Here is an 18816-nt window from a genome sequence, read left to right on the forward strand (position 1 = left end):
ACAATAAGGTCTCGTTTGGTTGCCAGGATGGGATTAGTCAAGATAAGATTAAATAATCTAATGAAAATCCAATTGTTGTATTGGACTACAGAAGATCCAACAAAAATATCCCTAAAAGTCACATGATAACATAATATTTTCGAGTCGACCCAAGAAGTTATTCTGTTTACCAAACATCAAATAATGTCCAATTATTTAGTTAATCATGGCTAATTTCCCAACCAAACGAGGCCTAGGAGCATATAAATAATACTAAAATTCAATTCGACCAATCAATACTCATTAGAAGAGTTGGTACATGATCTCAAATTTACATAACATCACACACCTATATATGAAATCTGACCTTTGTTCCAAAAATTTAACTCCAAAAGAAACAAAAAAACACGAATTTTTTTAATAAATCTCTACTTATAATGTATAGAGCCTGGAGGGCTTAATATCTTTAGTCACGTTAAAGAAATCAAGAACACGAAACCATTGATCCCACCTCTTCACTCGATGAACACCGATTGTGTCGGGTATCAAATCATGCGAGCATCTCCCGTTAGTCCCAGGATAGTCGTACATAGCCGGTTTATTCGAAAACCTATTCTTCGCCTTTTTCCCGCCATCCAACCACTGGCCCACAAGCTTATCCTCCGGTCCAAACGTATTATTAACCGGGATTACCGACTCGCCGATCCACTCAACTAGGTCCCACGACAGCACAAACCCCATACCGGACATGTAGTGCTTAAACGGATTCATGCTATTACACGGTATCACAAAACCGTAGTACATGTCTTGTCTAGGCAATGCCTCTAGAGACGAAGCCAAGGGTTTAAGCCTTAGGAATAAATCGTCGTCCGCTTTCATTACGTAGTCGTATTTGGCGGGAAGAATTTCCGGGAGGGAGGAGAAGTACGTGTAGGTTTTCCCGTTGTTCATGTTTTCGAGACAGTCGAGGATGATGATGTCATCGAAGCGTTTGATTTCGAGTGATATGAAGATTCTTTGCTCGGGTTTCGTGAGGTTGCATAGGACGAATTTGATGTCGATTTTGGCGGGTGGGGAGGGCGGTGATTGGGCGGCGTAGATTAGGCGGAGGAAGTGGCGGAGCTCGTATTTGTCGGGTTTCGTGAGGATTCCGATTAAGAGGGTGAATTGATGATTAGATGAGTCTTTTTTAGGGGGAGTGGTTATAATAGTTTTGTATTGGGTTGTGAAGGAAATCAAGAAAATGAAGATGACTATAGAAATTGTTGATAGTATGGCATAAATAAATTGTCTGAATTTGAGCATTTCTTTGTAGATTTTTCATGTAAATTATATAACACTAATTAAAATGGAATAAATTATATTACTTTTATGGTTTGTGAAAATAAAGAGAGAAGCTATTTAGTGTGAAAAAAGTGAAGAAGAAGGCTTATTTTTCATGATGTAATAAGAGCTCAAACACATGAAAAAGCATACTACTTAGGGTGATTGAAAATGTGAGTCATTTATTTGTTACATGGAAAACAATTTACAAAGGTAATTGCATTTTGCACCCATAAATGACATGGATTGACGCTCTGCACCCTTTGATTTTTCAATTGGCAAAATTCACACTCAAATTGCATATCTCATGGCAAAATTATGTACCTATAATTGTTCTTTGTGAGATGCTAACCAAAAGATAAATATATCATGATATTTTAATATTTACAATTATTAGTATTTAAAAAAAAATTATGAGAATTTAAGTAGGACAAACAAAAGCTTCTTGTACAAACAATATTAAAATAACATAAAATTTGACTTTAGAATGTAACTAGACAATTAATCAATTATTTAGATTTAAAAAATTAGAATAAATCACCTAAAGTATGTAACATAAATACTAATGTTAATAATTTACATGTTTTTCGTAGCATAAATTCCAACTTTTTGATTTTTTTTTAAAATTAGCTTTATATCATTTTTTATTAATCATATATAATTCCGATTTTGATAAAAAAAAGAAAAAAATAACTAACAAAAATAATAATCATTACTTCTTCCTTTGTGTTTCATTTATAATATAATTAAATAATAATTTAGAAATACAAAGTAATAAAAATAAACACCACAAAAGAGGTGTATGATGCATTTTGCCATTAGATATGCAATTCGAGGGTGCAATTTGCCAATTTCAAAATTTAAGGATGCAAAGCACCAATCCATGTTATTTTCAAGGTGCAAAACGCAATTCACCCGTAATTGCACTCACCTCCCACGAGTTTAGGTGTCATTACATTTAGATCCGTTGAAGGTTAATTATACAACCCCTTTCGAATTATGTTTAATACATTTAAACCCCCATAACGGAGATTTGTAAAATTTTCCGTCCAAACTCGAGTACTACTACACCTGATACTTAACAAAAAAAAATCAACTTTTTAAAATTTCTTTCTAAAAATCTTGACACATGATAAAAATGCCTCTAAATTGGGAGATAAATGCAAGAAAAAATAATATTCGAATTTTTCGATACGTTTACGAGCAAGCTACAATCGAGGGTTCCATGGGAACAGAGCTTTCTCTGTTACACATCTCCGGACTAATGCTTACAACTCCTTCTCCCTGTAAATATAATGACACCAACAAAATTATACACACCTCTACTCATAAATTTATATCAATATTCGAAAATAAGAATTAAAAAACGGCCGATTTTTTTTTTTTTTTTTTTTTTTTTATACCTTAGCGATATTTCGGAAATAAGTGGTGGTGTAATTTCCTGATGGAAATAAAGCTTCAATGAGATCTGCTAGAACTAGATGAGGTTGTGATATTGCTCCATCATACCAATCTTCATCAATGTAAAAAAAAAAAAAAAAAAAAAAAAATTATCACTATTTTTATTAGCATATAATAAAATCAAGAAAATAAATAAATAAATTAAGGGAAGTCCTTTTGTATAAATTACCAAGAGCAATAGATTTTTGAATTCTTTTATCATGTCTCCAAAGGCTCTGATTGGCCATGAAACCGAAGCAAGATTGATCTTCGACATTCAAATTTTGAAGAAATGTTGACGCGTTGTAAGCCAATAAGTCCGATGTATATGTTTCGTCGATCACCGCATCGATAGTCTAACCAACAACGATTGCATTAGTCTAATAAAATTAAAATTGAAAAAAAATAAATTAATCAAACGGGGTTTCCAGAAAACCGATGAAAAACGAGACTATAGTTTGAGCTTTAAAAACATCAATCAATGATAAAAACTACGAATATAACATCATCATTTTATTAATCGACTTACACAAAGGATGGCATGAAATGCTTCCAAATCGTCTGGCATAGATACATTATACGTGACTTTGTTTATGGAATTATCGATATTTTCACCGCCCGAGTCCTCCACATACTATTTGAATGATTTAAAAAAAAAAATTAAAGAATTGTTAGTTAGCAAGAAAATTCAAAATCAGTTAGGAATAAGAGAAATAAAAACATTTATATAACTATTACATTCATATATATACATATGCACTTCTTGAGCAGTAAAATAAGGGAAATTGAATCTTACATATAGATATATCTAATTAAAATTTCCAGATTGCATTTAATTTTGATCCTAGGTAAATAAAATCGAGTCGGAACTAGACTAAATTACCTTTAGCTTGTACGTCTCTTTCGCGAATGACCAGACACCCTGTAACAATTTGGAAACGAATTCGAAGATTTAATTTGAAGAATATAAATATTTATATTCACTAAAATAATGAAAGTTAAATTGTTTAAAGTATTAGTAATGGTTCATGCATTAGTATACGACATCCAAGCCACGATCGGTTTGTATGGCGCCACCCTGCTCGTTGCAGCTTTACTTAAGCACATATAGTTATTCTTAATCTGCAAAAAAAAAAAAAAAAAAAAAAAAAATCATATTGATTAATACATGTTTAATAAATGTATAAAATAGATCATACCTACTATTTTCATTAATTTGCTTCTCGTATTTACGATCGAATCACAGCCTAAATGTTATAACGTTCGTGTAATAAAAAAGTTTTATACTTACCACGTTGTAGACCTGATTCGCCCGTGTTTCCAAATTTGCGAAAACTCCCAAGTACTTAATCCACTCAGCTTTCTGAGAAATTTCAAGAATAAAAAAAATACTTAGCCGATTTCGTTAAATAAATAAATTAATAAATAAAAAAAAATCGGGTTTTAATTTGTTTCGATATATATAAAATGTACCTGGAGAGGAGCCTCCTCACCCATAGGGAGAAAGGTAGCAAAATTGCATGACTGTGGCTGATCAGTGTTTACAATGAAATGTGCAGCAAATTGAGTCAACTCTTGTGGCTGAGTTTTGTTGACTAATTGAATTTGTCCCTCATTGTACAATTTTATTACACATTCAGAAGATACATATTCTGATGTTATGCCTTTCAAACTCCCAAGTAATCCTAGGAGCTGCCCCTCATTGTAATAACACCACCAATTATTAGGGAAAAAAAAAATCTATAAATTAATACAGTTGGGATTAACAAAGTTTTATTACTTTAGCGAAATCTTAAATTTTCAAACTAATAATTTAATACATTTTCATCGAGTCGGGACTGGGAGAAATTATTATTTAAGCGAAGTTATTAATTTATCGAGGTTCTAATGTATATGTTGTTTCCTTTACAAATTTTCGATAAATTTGGAATTATTATATAAACATGTAATTTATGATCCTCTTCAATTGTTTTTCAACTATTATCATGCATGGTTGTAGCTTATATAGTAGGAGCTCGATAAATTAATAACTTCGCTTAAATAATAATTTTTTTTGGTCCCGATTCGGTAAAAACGTATAGATTATTAGTTCGATAATTTAATATTTCGCTTGTATTAGTCCCGAATATATTCATAATTTATAGAAATTTAACTGTTTATTTAATTAAATTGCAAAAAGTAATAATTTTTCTTACTAAAACCGGCAATCCTCACCTCAAAGAAAGAAACTGCAAATTCAGGATGAAAAAAACACCAAAAATTGAGTAAGTAATAATAATATTTGAAAAGGAGTTAATTAATTAATATAAATATTATTAAAATAACCTGGAAAATAATCAGCATCAATTGAGTAGTTGGCTAATGGAATGACAAATGATTTTATCCTTGAGGTGCAGTATTTTGTTTTAGTTGCCATCTTCGAATTATTCTGCACAAAAAAAATCGATTTTAAAAAATCAGCAAAAACTATATAATAAAATTTACTTCACCTATTTCGTTATTTAGTGTTGGATCGACTAGAAATAAGGGTGTTAACTCGGTAAAATGGTGCCGAACCGTACATGAATTTTCGTAAATCAAAATTTGGGTATTTCAAAAAGTTTTGTACCATTTACCGAAATGAACTATTCGGTTCGGTATATGATTTTTACCGAATCAATTCCGTTTTTTCGGTTCGATACCGGTAAAACCGAAAATATATTTTGTTATTTTAAAAAAGGTAAACAAAAATTAAAAATTAAACTAATTAATTCTTGAATTAGACATTCACATTTCAATAATCGGCCCTAAAAAGAAAAAGTGATTTCAATATAGGCTAATTTGTAAATAATGTAAAAAAGTGCATCAATACCTATACCGGAATTCTATTTTTTATTACCGAATACCGCACCGAATTTTTGGTTCGATATTTGACACGTACCGAATTTTTGGTTCGATATGGTTTGCCGACCGAGTAACACCCCTAACTAGAACTATAGTTGAATAAAAATTAAATTAAAAATTTCAACTAAAATAGATGTAGCATAAAATTTTACATGGATTTAGTATCAAGTATTATTAATAAAAAAAATGTTAAAAGTGTAAATAAAAGTCAATTATATAAACAAATTAAATGAATTATATTTTGTTTTTGAAATATTTAATTAGTTTATATTTCTACAAAAAAGTTCATGGTCCAACCTTTTTGTCTTTGCAAAATTTATTGTGATATGATATGTGAATGTCTATAGTGCTAAGTGCATGTATGTGTGAAATGTTCAATCGATTCGTGATTCGTCAAAGTGACCGACAAAAAAACCAAGCACGAGAATTCCGTACAATCACCCCCTGATATATGGTAAAATTACGAAAAACCCCCTCATGTTTGGGTAATTACAACCACCTCATCAACTATAAATCTTCTTACACGTCTACCCTTGCGGTTTCAAATTTAATAGAATCTTCTAGATTATATGGAATATTCTCAATTTTGTACACGTTTAATCCCATTCGAGCTCCACATTTTAAAGCAAGATGATCATAAGATGTGTTTTTTAGGCTTGTAAACAAGCACAAATTAGAGAACATTTCACAGAATCTAGATGATTATATTGAATTTGGCACCATAAGGGTGGATGTGTAAGAAGATTCATAGTTGAGGGAGTAAATGTAAATTATCCAAACATGAGATTTTTTTTAATAATTTGACCATACCTAATATACCTTTATTAAAAACAATGGCATCTCCAACGCATCACTAAAACAACAATATGAAGATTTTAGGTGTCAATCATTAGTATCAAGTAACAAATATGAATCATAATTTTTTTTATCCTATTTGGCAAGATTGAGATTATCTATTGCAAAGTCTTCTTTAATACGACACTTAAAATTAAAATATTTTAACAGAAACTAAAAGAAAAATTGTATTAAATAATGAGTTGACACTTTAGAGATTCTCAAGATGACACTCCAATTTCAGAATGTCATCTTAAGAATTTCTAAAATCGCAAGTGTCATCTCATCGCCACATTATTAGGAGATTTTTCTTAATATTTGCATTAGAAATAATTTTTGAACAAAAATCTCAAAGTATCATTTGTGCCATAGAGATTTAATTTAATATTTGCATTAGAAATGATTTTTGAACAAAATTTTCAAAGTATCATATGTGCCACTCTTAGTAGTAGATATTGAATTTAATATTTGATATGCTCTAAGAAAAGTATGAAATTTGATAGTCTAAGGATGTATACGATTTGTACACGCAAGTAATGTTATAAGAAATTGCAAATAAGTACTTTTTGCTTCCTCCATTTTAAAATAACTGTTATTTCAGATTGTTGAACATATATTAAGAAAACTAATGTACTCCTAAATTTTGGGAAGCAACATATAGTGTGACAGAAATACTCACGCCATTAATTTTAATTTTATTAATTCTCGATCAAGTAATTAAGAGTAATAATCACAAAATTGAGAAATAATAAATCATGATCTAAAGTAACAGATATTATTGAAACAAAAAAGTCACAGCTAATTTGGAAACAATTAATTTGGAAGGGTTGGAGTAACAGTTTTTATTTTTTATTTTTTTTAGACATTCTCCAGGGGTTATTTGTAAGTTTTATTTTCATTTTTTTTTATATAGGGTTACTTTAGACTCTTAGTTTTAAATATTTTTTTCAAAGATCCTCTTATTTAAGGATTATTATAATTTACCCATATATATTTAAAAAAAATTACATTTTTTGTCATATTTTTATTGTTGGCCCCCGAAAATTTGGGCCCCTTGTATTATTGCAAATTGCACATCTTTACTTGAATCATTGAATATTTGAAAATAAAATAAAAATGCCGCCTATTATAATTTAAAAAACTAAGGTTAATTAAATTTCTCATTTTTTTAATCCACTGTAACTAACACATCCAACCGCAAATAAAAGCAATTAATTTAGGAAAAATAATATATAAAATGAATGGAATTAAATTTGTCCATCATTAAAAAGAAATAACAATAATTAATGTCAAAGTGAAAGTAAGAAATAAAACCTGAATGAGAAGATAACTCTTGCCATCAAACCCGTTCTTGATCACTTTAAATGTCTGCCCGTAATATATACGAAGGTAAGCTGCATCTTCCACCTGCGAAATGTTGCCCGTTAATTTCACCGCCGCGGCATTTGTCGTCACTATTTCTCGACTCCCGAACCCGCAAAAACACACACTCATAATTATTAGCAACAAAATCATGTGATGAGACATCCTTTTAATTGTAACACTCTTTGTTTACTTACTAAAATGGCTCTAGTACAAGTTCAATATTCACACACACACACAAACACGTACACACACACTAGTATGTGTATATATATAGTGTATGTATACAGACAATGTGGGGTTGAGGGTGAAAGGGATATTATGAAGAGGGGATGAGATGACAGTGAGAGAGAGCAGGGTGGGGGTAGGGTGGGTGGGGGGGGGGGGGGGGGGGGGGGGGTGTTTGAGAATAATTTGAAGACAAGAATTGTGGGCATATTTACCTGTAAAAGGTGAATTTGGTTAGTGGTTAATTTGAGTAGAGAGACCCGTGAACCAAAAATTTTGCCTTTGTTTCTGTCATCTTCTTCTCATCACTTTGCTTCTATTATTTCTAAACTACTGCACTACTTTTAGCATGTGACTTGCATGTACCACTAAACACTTTCACCTATCAACTATTAGCTCGGAATATACTAGCAAATTAAATGCACACACGGAGTGAGCATCGTAAAAATTCCTCAATCGCCCTTTTCGTTTTCCGGATAACACGTCCCTGTTGAATTATCATCTCAGCCGAAAGCTTAAGCTATTAGTGAAATGCAGGCCCGACCCTAGGCTATAAACAACTTAGGCCTAGCCTAGCTAGTCCCCCACTTATGAGTACTCTAATTAGGGCCCCCCAAATACAAAATAAAATTTATATTTTCTTATTTAAATAAAAATATTAATATATATAGCCTGAATTTGTATAAAAAATAATATATTAATTTATAATTTAATACGTGTATTTAAACTAAAATAAAAATATTCAAAATAGTTAATTTTATATTAAAAAGTTAATGTAAAGGGCCCTAAATTTATTTTTTTACCTAGGGCCCCATATGGGCTTGAGCCGGCCCTGGTGAAATGTATGATTTCATATTAATATTTCCAGTATGCCTCTTCAAGTGACATGCGAATTACATTTGAAGTGTTGAACTTGAAATATTTGAAATGACTGGTGGTGGAATTCGAACTCAGGACCTTTCATTTGCCCGACTCTGATACCATATTAAATGACCATCTCAAACAAATGTTTAAACTATTGGTGGAATGTATCATTTAATATCAATATCTACAGTGATCTCCATTTAGCTACCCATTTAAAACCATTAGCTAGTACCCACATTGTTCATATACCCTAATATATATTGTTAGAGTATATTATATTATTAGATATTATAGGATATTAGGATTCTATTATGATTCGGTTACCTAGATTCGTTAGGATTTAATTACCTAGTCAAACTCTATTACCTCGTATTATTTCTCTATATATATTCCATGTAAATCAACCCATAATACAATGGGGGTTTTTATTACGCATTATTATTTCTCTCCTTCTCCAATTCTATTCTTTCTATATATATTTTATTTTACAAAATTTTGTTACTTGAATATGTTTTAGAAACTAACAATTAGTGGTTATATATTTTTTTTTCCACTAACCTTTGTGGTTATCATTTTAATTTATTGTGTAAGCATGATGGCTGGTGTTTTAATTCTTTCTATATATATTTTATTTTACAAAATTTTGTTACTTGAATATGTTTTAGAAACTAACAATTAGTGTTGACCAGGACAAAGATGAAATAAATAGTGTATGAGAGAGAGAAAATGACATTATAATCGATATAAAGGGCGGGTAGACATGTGGTTGTGATATGTTTTATTATTTAATTTAATTAGAATTAGTCAAATTATATGTTAGTGGGTAGTTTTTTATTAGTGGACATGAATTAAATTAGTGGGTTAGTGTGGTTAAGGGGTTAGTGGGGTGGTAGTTAATTATTATTTATGAGTATTATAAATAGGGTAATTAGAATGTTACGTATTATGAAGTTTAAGAATCAATTAATCTCCCTTTGTCTTCTCTTAATTCTCCTCTCTAATTCTTTTTCTAATTCTCCTCCTAATTCATATCTCTCGATTTCTTCTTAATTCTCGAACTATGTTTCTTTACTCAAATTACCACGTAACAATGGTATCAGAGCCGTTACGTTCCATGGAGGCACGTAACCAATCAGATGCTGAGTTTCGTGCTGAGGTTATTGAAACCCTAGCTCGACACGAATCAAATTTCGACAAAATACACAACACCCTCCAAGTTGTTCTCACCGAACTTCGAGCTCTAAGAGCCTCCTCCAAAGCCGAAAATGATGTCAACTCCTTTGTTGTGGGAGAAACACCACTACCGGTCAAGCAAAAAATAAATATACCTACAACACACTTAACTCCATACCCTGGACCAAATACAAACCTCAAACAACAAATTCCAAAAGTCGCCGCAGATAACGCAACGGAATGGATTTTCCAAGCCAAGCAATATTTTGAATTTCAAAGTATTGCCCAAAATCAGCAGGTGCACCTCGATTCATTTCGTTTGGAAGGACTCACTTTGGAACGGAATCGCCGGTTAATTGGGTTCAAGGGCTCGTCGGCCTGGGAATATTTTACTAAGGCGTTGCTCTACCGTTTTAGTCCTACCGAATGTGACGATCCTTCCGAAGCCCTCACTCGTTTCATGAAACAAACACTCATTGATGCCATTTACTATGAAGAGTTCGAACAACTCTCTCAAATATGTGATGGATCACCCGATCAACTGAATTCACAAAATGATCCCATACACGTATTAAGACTATATCCTTGAGGACAAGGATATTTTGAGCGGGCGGGAATGATATGTTTTATTATTTAATTTAATTAGAATTAGTCAAATTATATGTTAGTGGGTAGTTTTTTATTAGTGGGCATGAATTAAATTAGTGGGTTAGTGTGGTTAAGGGGTTAGTGGGGTGGTAGTTAATTATTATTTATGAGTATTATAAATAGGGTAATTAGAATGTTACGTATTATGAAGTTTAAGAATCAATTAATCTCCCTTTGTCTTCTCTTAATTCTCCTCTCTAATTCTTTTTCTAATTCTCCTCCTAATTCATATCTCTCGATTTCTTCTTAATTCTCGAACTATGTTTCTTTACTCAAATTACCACGTAACAATGGTATCAGAGCCGTTACGTTCCATGGAGGCACGTAACCAATCAGATGCTGAGTTTCGTGCTGAGGTTATTGAAACCCTAGCTCGACACGAATCAAATTTCGACAAAATACACAACACCCTCCAAGTTGTTCTCACCGAACTTCGAGCTCTAAGAGCCTCCTCCAAAGCCGAAAATGATGTCAACTCCTTTGTTGTGGGAGAAACACCACTACCGGTCAAGCAAAAAATAAATATACCTACAACACACTTAACTCCATACCCTGGACCAAATACAAACCTCAAACAACAAATTCCAAAAGTCGCCGCAGATAACGCAACGGAATGGATTTTCCAAGCCAAGCAATATTTTGAATTTCAAAGTATTGCCCAAAATCAGCAGGTGCACCTCGATTCATTTCGTTTGGAAGGACTCACTTTGGAACGGAATCGCCGGTTAATTGGGTTCAAGGGCTCGTCGGCCTGGGAATATTTTACTAAGGCGTTGCTCTACCGTTTTAGTCCTACCGAATGTGACGATCCTTCCGAAGCCCTCACTCGTTTCATGAAACAAACACTCATTGATGCCATTTACTATGAAGAGTTCGAACAACTCTCTCAAATATGTGATGGATCACCCGATCAACTGAATTCACAAAATGATCCCATACACGTATTAAGACTATATCCTTGAGGACAAGGATATTTTGAGCGGGCGGGAATGATATGTTTTATTATTTAATTTAATTAGAATTAGTCAAATTATATGTTAGTGGGTAGTTTTTTATTAGTGGGCATGAATTAAATTAGTGGGTTAGTGTGGTTAAGGGGTTAGTGGGGTGGTAGTTAATTATTATTTATGAGTATTATAAATAGGGTAATTAGAATGTTACGTATTATGAAGTTTAAGAATCAATTAATCTCCCTTTGTCTTCTCTTAATTCTCCTCTCTAATTCTTTTTCTAATTCTCCTCCTAATTCATATCTCTCGATTTCTTCTTAATTCTCGAACTATGTTTCTTTACTCAAATTACCACGTAACAATGGTATCAGAGCCGTTACGTTCCATGGAGGCACGTAACCAATCAGATGCTGAGTTTCGTGCTGAGGTTATTGAAACCCTAGCTCGACACGAATCAAATTTCGACAAAATACACAACACCCTCCAAGTTGTTCTCACCGAACTTCGAGCTCTAAGAGCCTCCTCCAAAGCCGAAAATGATGTCAACTCCTTTGTTGTGGGAGAAACACCACTACCGGTCAAGCAAAAAATAAATATACCTACAACACACTTAACTCCATACCCTGGACCAAATACAAACCTCAAACAACAAATTCCAAAAGTCGCCGCAGATAACGCAACGGAATGGATTTTCCAAGCCAAGCAATATTTTGAATTTCAAAGTATTGCCCAAAATCAGCAGGTGCACCTCGATTCATTTCGTTTGGAAGGACTCACTTTGGAACGGAATCGCCGGTTAATTGGGTTCAAGGGCTCGTCGGCCTGGGAATATTTTACTAAGGCGTTGCTCTACCGTTTTAGTCCTACCGAATGTGACGATCCTTCCGAAGCCCTCACTCGTTTCATGAAACAAACACTCATTGATGCCATTTACTATGAAGAGTTCGAACAACTCTCTCAAATATGTGATGGATCACCCGATCAACTGAATTCACAAAATGATCCCATACACGTATTAAGACTATATCCTTGAGGACAAGGATATTTTGAGCGGGCGGGAATGATATGTTTTATTATTTAATTTAATTAGAATTAGTCAAATTATATGTTAGTGGGTAGTTTTTTATTAGTGGGCATGAATTAAATTAGTGGGTTAGTGTGGTTAAGGGGTTAGTGGGGTGGTAGTTAATTATTATTTATGAGTATTATAAATAGGGTAATTAGAATGTTACGTATTATGAAGTTTAAGAATCAATTAATCTCCCTTTGTCTTCTCTTAATTCTCCTCTCTAATTCTTTTTCTAATTCTCCTCCTAATTCATATCTCTCGATTTCTTCTTAATTCTCGAACTATGTTTCTTTACTCAAATTACCACGTAACAATGGTATCAGAGCCGTTACGTTCCATGGAGGCACGTAACCAATCAGATGCTGAGTTTCGTGCTGAGGTTATTGAAACCCTAGCTCGACACGAATCAAATTTCGACAAAATACACAACACCCTCCAAGTTGTTCTCACCGAACTTCGAGCTCTAAGAGCCTCCTCCAAAGCCGAAAATGATGTCAACTCCTTTGTTGTGGGAGAAACACCACTACCGGTCAAGCAAAAAATAAATATACCTACAACACACTTAACTCCATACCCTGGACCAAATACAAACCTCAAACAACAAATTCCAAAAGTCGCCGCAGATAACGCAACGGAATGGATTTTCCAAGCCAAGCAATATTTTGAATTTCAAAGTATTGCCCAAAATCAGCAGGTGCACCTCGATTCATTTCGTTTGGAAGGACTCACTTTGGAACGGAATCGCCGGTTAATTGGGTTCAAGGGCTCGTCGGCCTGGGAATATTTTACTAAGGCGTTGCTCTACCGTTTTAGTCCTACCGAATGTGACGATCCTTCCGAAGCCCTCACTCGTTTCATGAAACAAACACTCATTGATGCCATTTACTATGAAGAGTTCGAACAACTCTCTCAAATATGTGATGGATCACCCGATCAACTGAATTCACAAAATGATCCCATACACGTATTAAGACTATATCCTTGAGGACAAGGATATTTTGAGCGGGCGGGAATGATATGTTTTATTATTTAATTTAATTAGAATTAGTCAAATTATATGTTAGTGGGTAGTTTTTTATTAGTGGGCATGAATTAAATTAGTGGGTTAGTGTGGTTAAGGGGTTAGTGGGGTGGTAGTTAATTATTATTTATGAGTATTATAAATAGGGTAATTAGAATGTTACGTATTATGAAGTTTAAGAATCAATTAATCTCCCTTTGTCTTCTCTTAATTCTCCTCTCTAATTCTTTTTCTAATTCTCCTCCTAATTCATATCTCTCGATTTCTTCTTAATTCTCGAACTATGTTTCTTTACTCAAATTACCACGTAACAATGGTATCAGAGCCGTTACGTTCCATGGAGGCACGTAACCAATCAGATGCTGAGTTTCGTGCTGAGGTTATTGAAACCCTAGCTCGACACGAATCAAATTTCGACAAAATACACAACACCCTCCAAGTTGTTCTCACCGAACTTCGAGCTCTAAGAGCCTCCTCCAAAGCCGAAAATGATGTCAACTCCTTTGTTGTGGGAGAAACACCACTACCGGTCAAGCAAAAAATAAATATACCTACAACACACTTAACTCCATACCCTGGACCAAATACAAACCTCAAACAACAAATTCCAAAAGTCGCCGCAGATAACGCAACGGAATGGATTTTCCAAGCCAAGCAATATTTTGAATTTCAAAGTATTGCCCAAAATCAGCAGGTGCACCTCGATTCATTTCGTTTGGAAGGACTCACTTTGGAACGGAATCGCCGGTTAATTGGGTTCAAGGGCTCGTCGGCCTGGGAATATTTTACTAAGGCGTTGCTCTACCGTTTTAGTCCTACCGAATGTGACGATCCTTCCGAAGCCCTCACTCGTTTCATGAAACAAACACTCATTGATGCCATTTACTATGAAGAGTTCGAACAACTCTCTCAAATATGTGATGGATCACCCGATCAACTGAATTCACAAAATGATCCCATACACGTATTAAGACTATATCCTTGAGGACAAGGATATTTTGAGCGGGCGGGAATGATATGTTTTATTATTTAATTTAATTAGAATTAGTCAAATTATATGTTAGTGGGTAGTTTTTTATTAGTGGGCATGAATTAAATTAGTGGGTTAGTGTGGTTAAGGGGTTAGTGGGGTGGTAGTTAATTATTATTTATGAGTATTATAAATAGGGTAATTAGAATGTTACGTATTATGAAGTTTAAGAATCAATTAATCTCCCTTTGTCTTCTCTTAATTCTCCTCTCTAATTCTTCTTCTAATTCTCCTCCTAATTCATATCTCTCGATTTCTTCTTAATTCTCGAACTATGTTTCTTTACTCAAATTACCACGTAACAGGTTGCTTACTATGGTATCGAATACTGCCCTCCTTTTATTGGAGTCCCTGCGGATTTCAAAGGCTCCTTCGACCCTACACCCGGTGATAAACACCGTGTGGGTCTTTTGCTGCCACGTGTTTTTTTTTTTTTTTTTTCTAAAACTCCTAAAGTTAAATCCTAGCGGGAGAATATATTATAAAATACAAAAAAAGACACGTGGCAGCAGAAGACCCACCCGGTGTTTTATCACCGGGTGTATGGTCGAAGAAGTCGATTTCCAATGACATTTCAATCCGATTTGCCAGTCGAATAGTACCGTTAAACTTAGATGTTAAGTAGATCTCCAATTCAACATTATTTGGGTACGTGGCACCTTAATTGACTCGGCAGCACATTCATCTGCCCGTGCTAGAGCCCGAGCCTCTTTATTTACTTCAAAGGTCGAATTTCATTACGTCTTTTCTTGTACTAGCTAGGACTTACTCATTGTGTCGGGATATATCAATATTAGGGGTGCAAGTTGGAATGGAATTTCCAATTTCGCCGGTTCCGATCCGAAAAGTTCCGATTTGGAACAACTATTTTCATTTCGAATTCCGAAATTCCGATTTTCGAATTTTTCCGATTTTTTGGATTGAAATTGGAATTATATTAAATAAATTTGAAATTTCCGATTTCCGATCCGATTTAATTCCGAAAAACACACCTATAAATAATATATATTATGTAATATTTATTGTTCCGAAAAATACACCTATAAGTTTTGTATTTGTATTTTGACATAATGAATTGTTGTTAGAAGTTTTATTTGATATTATGATGTGTTTATTTTTATTTATTTTTTGAACTGAAATTTAGTAATTATTAGTTTAACTTTTATCGACGTGGTTGTTCTTATTTTTGAAACCTTATGAACATTCTAGAAAATTTCGGCTAAGTACTTTTGAAATTTTAATGTTTATAATGTGATTTCAGAACTTTTTCCGAAATTCCGAAATTTCCGGGTCTTTTGGAATTGGAATGAAATTTTTTTGATACCAAAATTTTTGGAATTGGAATTGGAATTGATTTTGTGCTTCCGAATTTTTTTGAATTTTTTTCGAAAATAGGTTAATTCTGATCCGATCCATCCGACTTTCACTCCTAATCAATATATATTGATTTTTAATATATTACATAAAGTGATACATATTTCAATACAAATGTTTCCTTACTGATGGGGTGAATTTAGTACACGTCTCAAATCCAAAATCGAGTTGGATCACCGAAGGGGTCGTGCGCAGCTCGATATACAGCCCATCGTGGACAACAACAACCCTAAAAAAGGATTTTAAATGTAAAAGTATCTAGAGGACTCTCTGCACTTACGATTTTTTCGACCCTACACTTGGTGATAAACACCAGGCTGGTCTTCTGCTGCCACGTGTTCTTTTTTGTATTTTATAATATATTCTCTCTATAGGGTTTACCTTTAGAGGTTTTAGGAAAAAAAAAGGACACGTGGCAGCAGAAGACCCACTCGGTGTTTATCACCGGGTGTAGGGTCGGAGGAGCCTAGAATGCACCCTGATCTCGCAAAATTGATTTCATGACATAAAAAAGCCTACATGATGGGTATCTGTCAATCTCCATATCTAAGATATAAATATGTATAAATTCCCCTTATACAGTATTGATTACTGCGAAGGAGAACTATACTAGAGGATATGCAGAAATAAGAAGAACAAGGATGAATAAATTGAAAGAAATAATAATAATAATAATAATAATAATATCAGCTCAGTCTTCCAACTTTTTCACACTAGAGATTCACACTGATTTACACAATACACCATCAGAGTACCACAAGAAGAACAAATCTTCTTTCTCTCTCACACTCAAACCCTAGTTTCACCTAGAGCTCCACGAAGGAAAGAACATAGCAAGTACTCAAGCTTACACACTCACCAAAAACCCCCTTTCAGAGCTCACAAAAGAAAAAGTGAAGAATTTAGGTCGAGATTAAGTTTAGATCTGTATCTTATCTTCTTCCAACCTTCATACCCGTATTTATAGAGACAGAAGTCAAAAATAGCCGGTGAAGGCTGTACTGGAGGGTCAAAGTCAGCCATGTACCATGAACTTTGACCTCCAGCCATGGCAAGTACAAGGGAGGAAGAAGACAGAAGCAGAAGCGGCGGAGAAGATGAAGAAGTTTAGGGTTTTCAGAAATGAGAGTTTAGAGAAGAGAGAAGAGGATATATAAGTGAGGAAATAAACGGTCACGATTAACCCCAGAAATCCAACGGATGGATTTTGTCAAATCTGACTTGGGCTCACTAACCCTCTCTTGGGCTAGCTCATGGTGGTGTACTATAAGGGGGAGTAATTGGACTTCTGGCCCATACCACATTTGGGCCATACCAAAAACCAACACTACAAAATAGGAATTTCAAATAAGGGAATCTCCTTATTTAATCTTTATTTAAGGAAGAGATATCTCATGAGTATAAAGAAAAGGGAGATCTACCAAGTACAGTGAACTCAGGATATCCTAGCCCTATGTATATGACTGGTTGAAGAGGGTCTTTCTCGGCACCGAAATGGTGTTGCTTCTGCTTGACTGGCTTGCATGCAAGCTTCAAACTAAGACGATGTACCGCCACTTTTGGGTCTATCCCAGTTGAATCTTTTGGCTGACATGGGAACACGTCCATGTTCTTTTGTAACAGGGTAATTAGTCATTCTCAAAGTGTCGGTTCTAAGTCTCTGCTTACCTTGGTTAGTTCTCCCTCGCCCGGAGCCAACTCAATCGTCACGAGTTCATTCATTGGTTGCACATGGCTACCTTTTCTCCGGGGTCGACTCTAGGCCGCTTCTTGTCGCCTAAATTTTCTCGAACTCCTCATTCTCTATTTCCCTTTTCTGCCAGTTTTACCATCTCGACGTAATAGGATATCGCTTGAACTTGGTCACCTCTTACTGAACTGCCAGTGTCCACGAAGGAGCAAGCTACATTATATCCTCCTACGCTAATCATTATTAAGAGAGGATCATTGTGAGGTCCAGTGGTTTCGAGGACGTCATCAGATCTAAACTCAATGGTAGTGGGTAAGGGTGGGCATTTATATCGGGTTGTGACCAAACCCTGTCGAATTTTATCTGACCGGATCATGTAATTTTCAACTTTATCGGGTATTGCCGGGTTCGGGTACCCGGTGTTCACAAACAGGATAGGATCCGGGTATTAGTATTTCTACCCGAATACCCGATCGGGTACTCAGGCTAATAAAAAAAAAAGGAAAATGGAATATCTAAGAATATTTAAGATTGGCTTCTTTTATTACTTTTTACATAAACTAGTAATTGTACCCGTGCGATGCACGGGACAACAAATTGCATTGTTTTTTATGTTGTAAGAATATAAACAAACGTTTGATGTATCGTATGATCAAAATTCTATTATACTGGAACATCATTAAGTATACTACACACAAAAAAAAGGAAATAACTTTACTGTTGAATAATTTCCCAAATGAATTGAATCAGCTAATACCAGTAGATTGAAAATTTGAACCAGGAAAAAAATCATCAACTATGTCTTTCATGTTGAGCTTAAAAGTAATTAGATTTAATAACTTAGTTAACATAATCAAAACTAAACTATCGACAACATAAAAGGCCATCTATACATCTTGCATCGGAACTAAGCCCTTCTCCACTGCCTCATTTTCAGGCTGTTTTGCC

The 18816-nt window shown here is 34.1% G+C and overlaps 2 protein-coding genes across 2 annotated transcripts; both read right to left on the reverse strand.

The window, feature by feature from the left end:
* Nucleotides 1–243: 243 nt before the first annotated feature.
* Nucleotides 244–1369, reverse strand: LOC105956270 (uncharacterized). The gene has a single exon (XM_012980113.2). It carries the CDS (start codon nt 1282–1284, stop codon nt 412–414), a length of 873 nt encoding a protein of 290 aa, XP_012835567.1. The 5' UTR covers nt 1285–1369; the 3' UTR covers nt 244–411.
* Nucleotides 1370–2265: 896 nt separating this feature from the next.
* Nucleotides 2266–8107, reverse strand: LOC105956282 (plant/protein). Its single transcript, XM_012980126.2, has 11 exons — nt 7774–8107; nt 5068–5170; nt 4957–4970; nt 4216–4434; nt 4034–4105; nt 3775–3864; nt 3626–3664; nt 3272–3376; nt 2933–3098; nt 2706–2815; nt 2266–2586 (listed from the first exon to the last, which is right to left on the reverse strand). The coding sequence occupies exons 1-11, from the start codon at nt 7984–7986 to the stop codon at nt 2500–2502; spliced, it is 1218 nt and encodes a 405-aa protein (XP_012835580.1). The 5' UTR covers nt 7987–8107; the 3' UTR covers nt 2266–2499.
* Between the last annotated feature and the right edge of the window lie 10709 nt (nt 8108–18816).

The sequence above is a fragment of the Erythranthe guttata genome, chromosome 11 (genome assembly GCF_056151865.1).
Source record: "Erythranthe guttata isolate IM_541 chromosome 11, IM_541, whole genome shotgun sequence".
NCBI lineage: Eukaryota > Viridiplantae > Streptophyta > Magnoliopsida > Lamiales > Phrymaceae > Erythranthe > Erythranthe guttata.

Coding starts and splice junctions, on each gene's coding strand:
- LOC105956282 (XM_012980126.2), bottom strand. CDS start 7,986: ATGTCTCATCACATGATTTTGTTGCTAATAATTATGAGTGTGTGTTTT. Junction 5,171..7,773: donor AGAGTTATCTTCTCATTCAG/GTTTTATTTCTT, acceptor TTTTTTGTGCAG/AATAATTCGAAGATGGCAAC. Junction 3,099..3,271: donor CATTTCATGCCATCCTTTGT/GTAAGTCGATTA, acceptor GTTGTTGGTTAG/ACTATCGATGCGGTGATCGA.
- LOC105956270 (XM_012980113.2), bottom strand. CDS start 1,284: ATGCTCAAATTCAGACAATTTATTTATGCCATACTATCAACAATTTCT.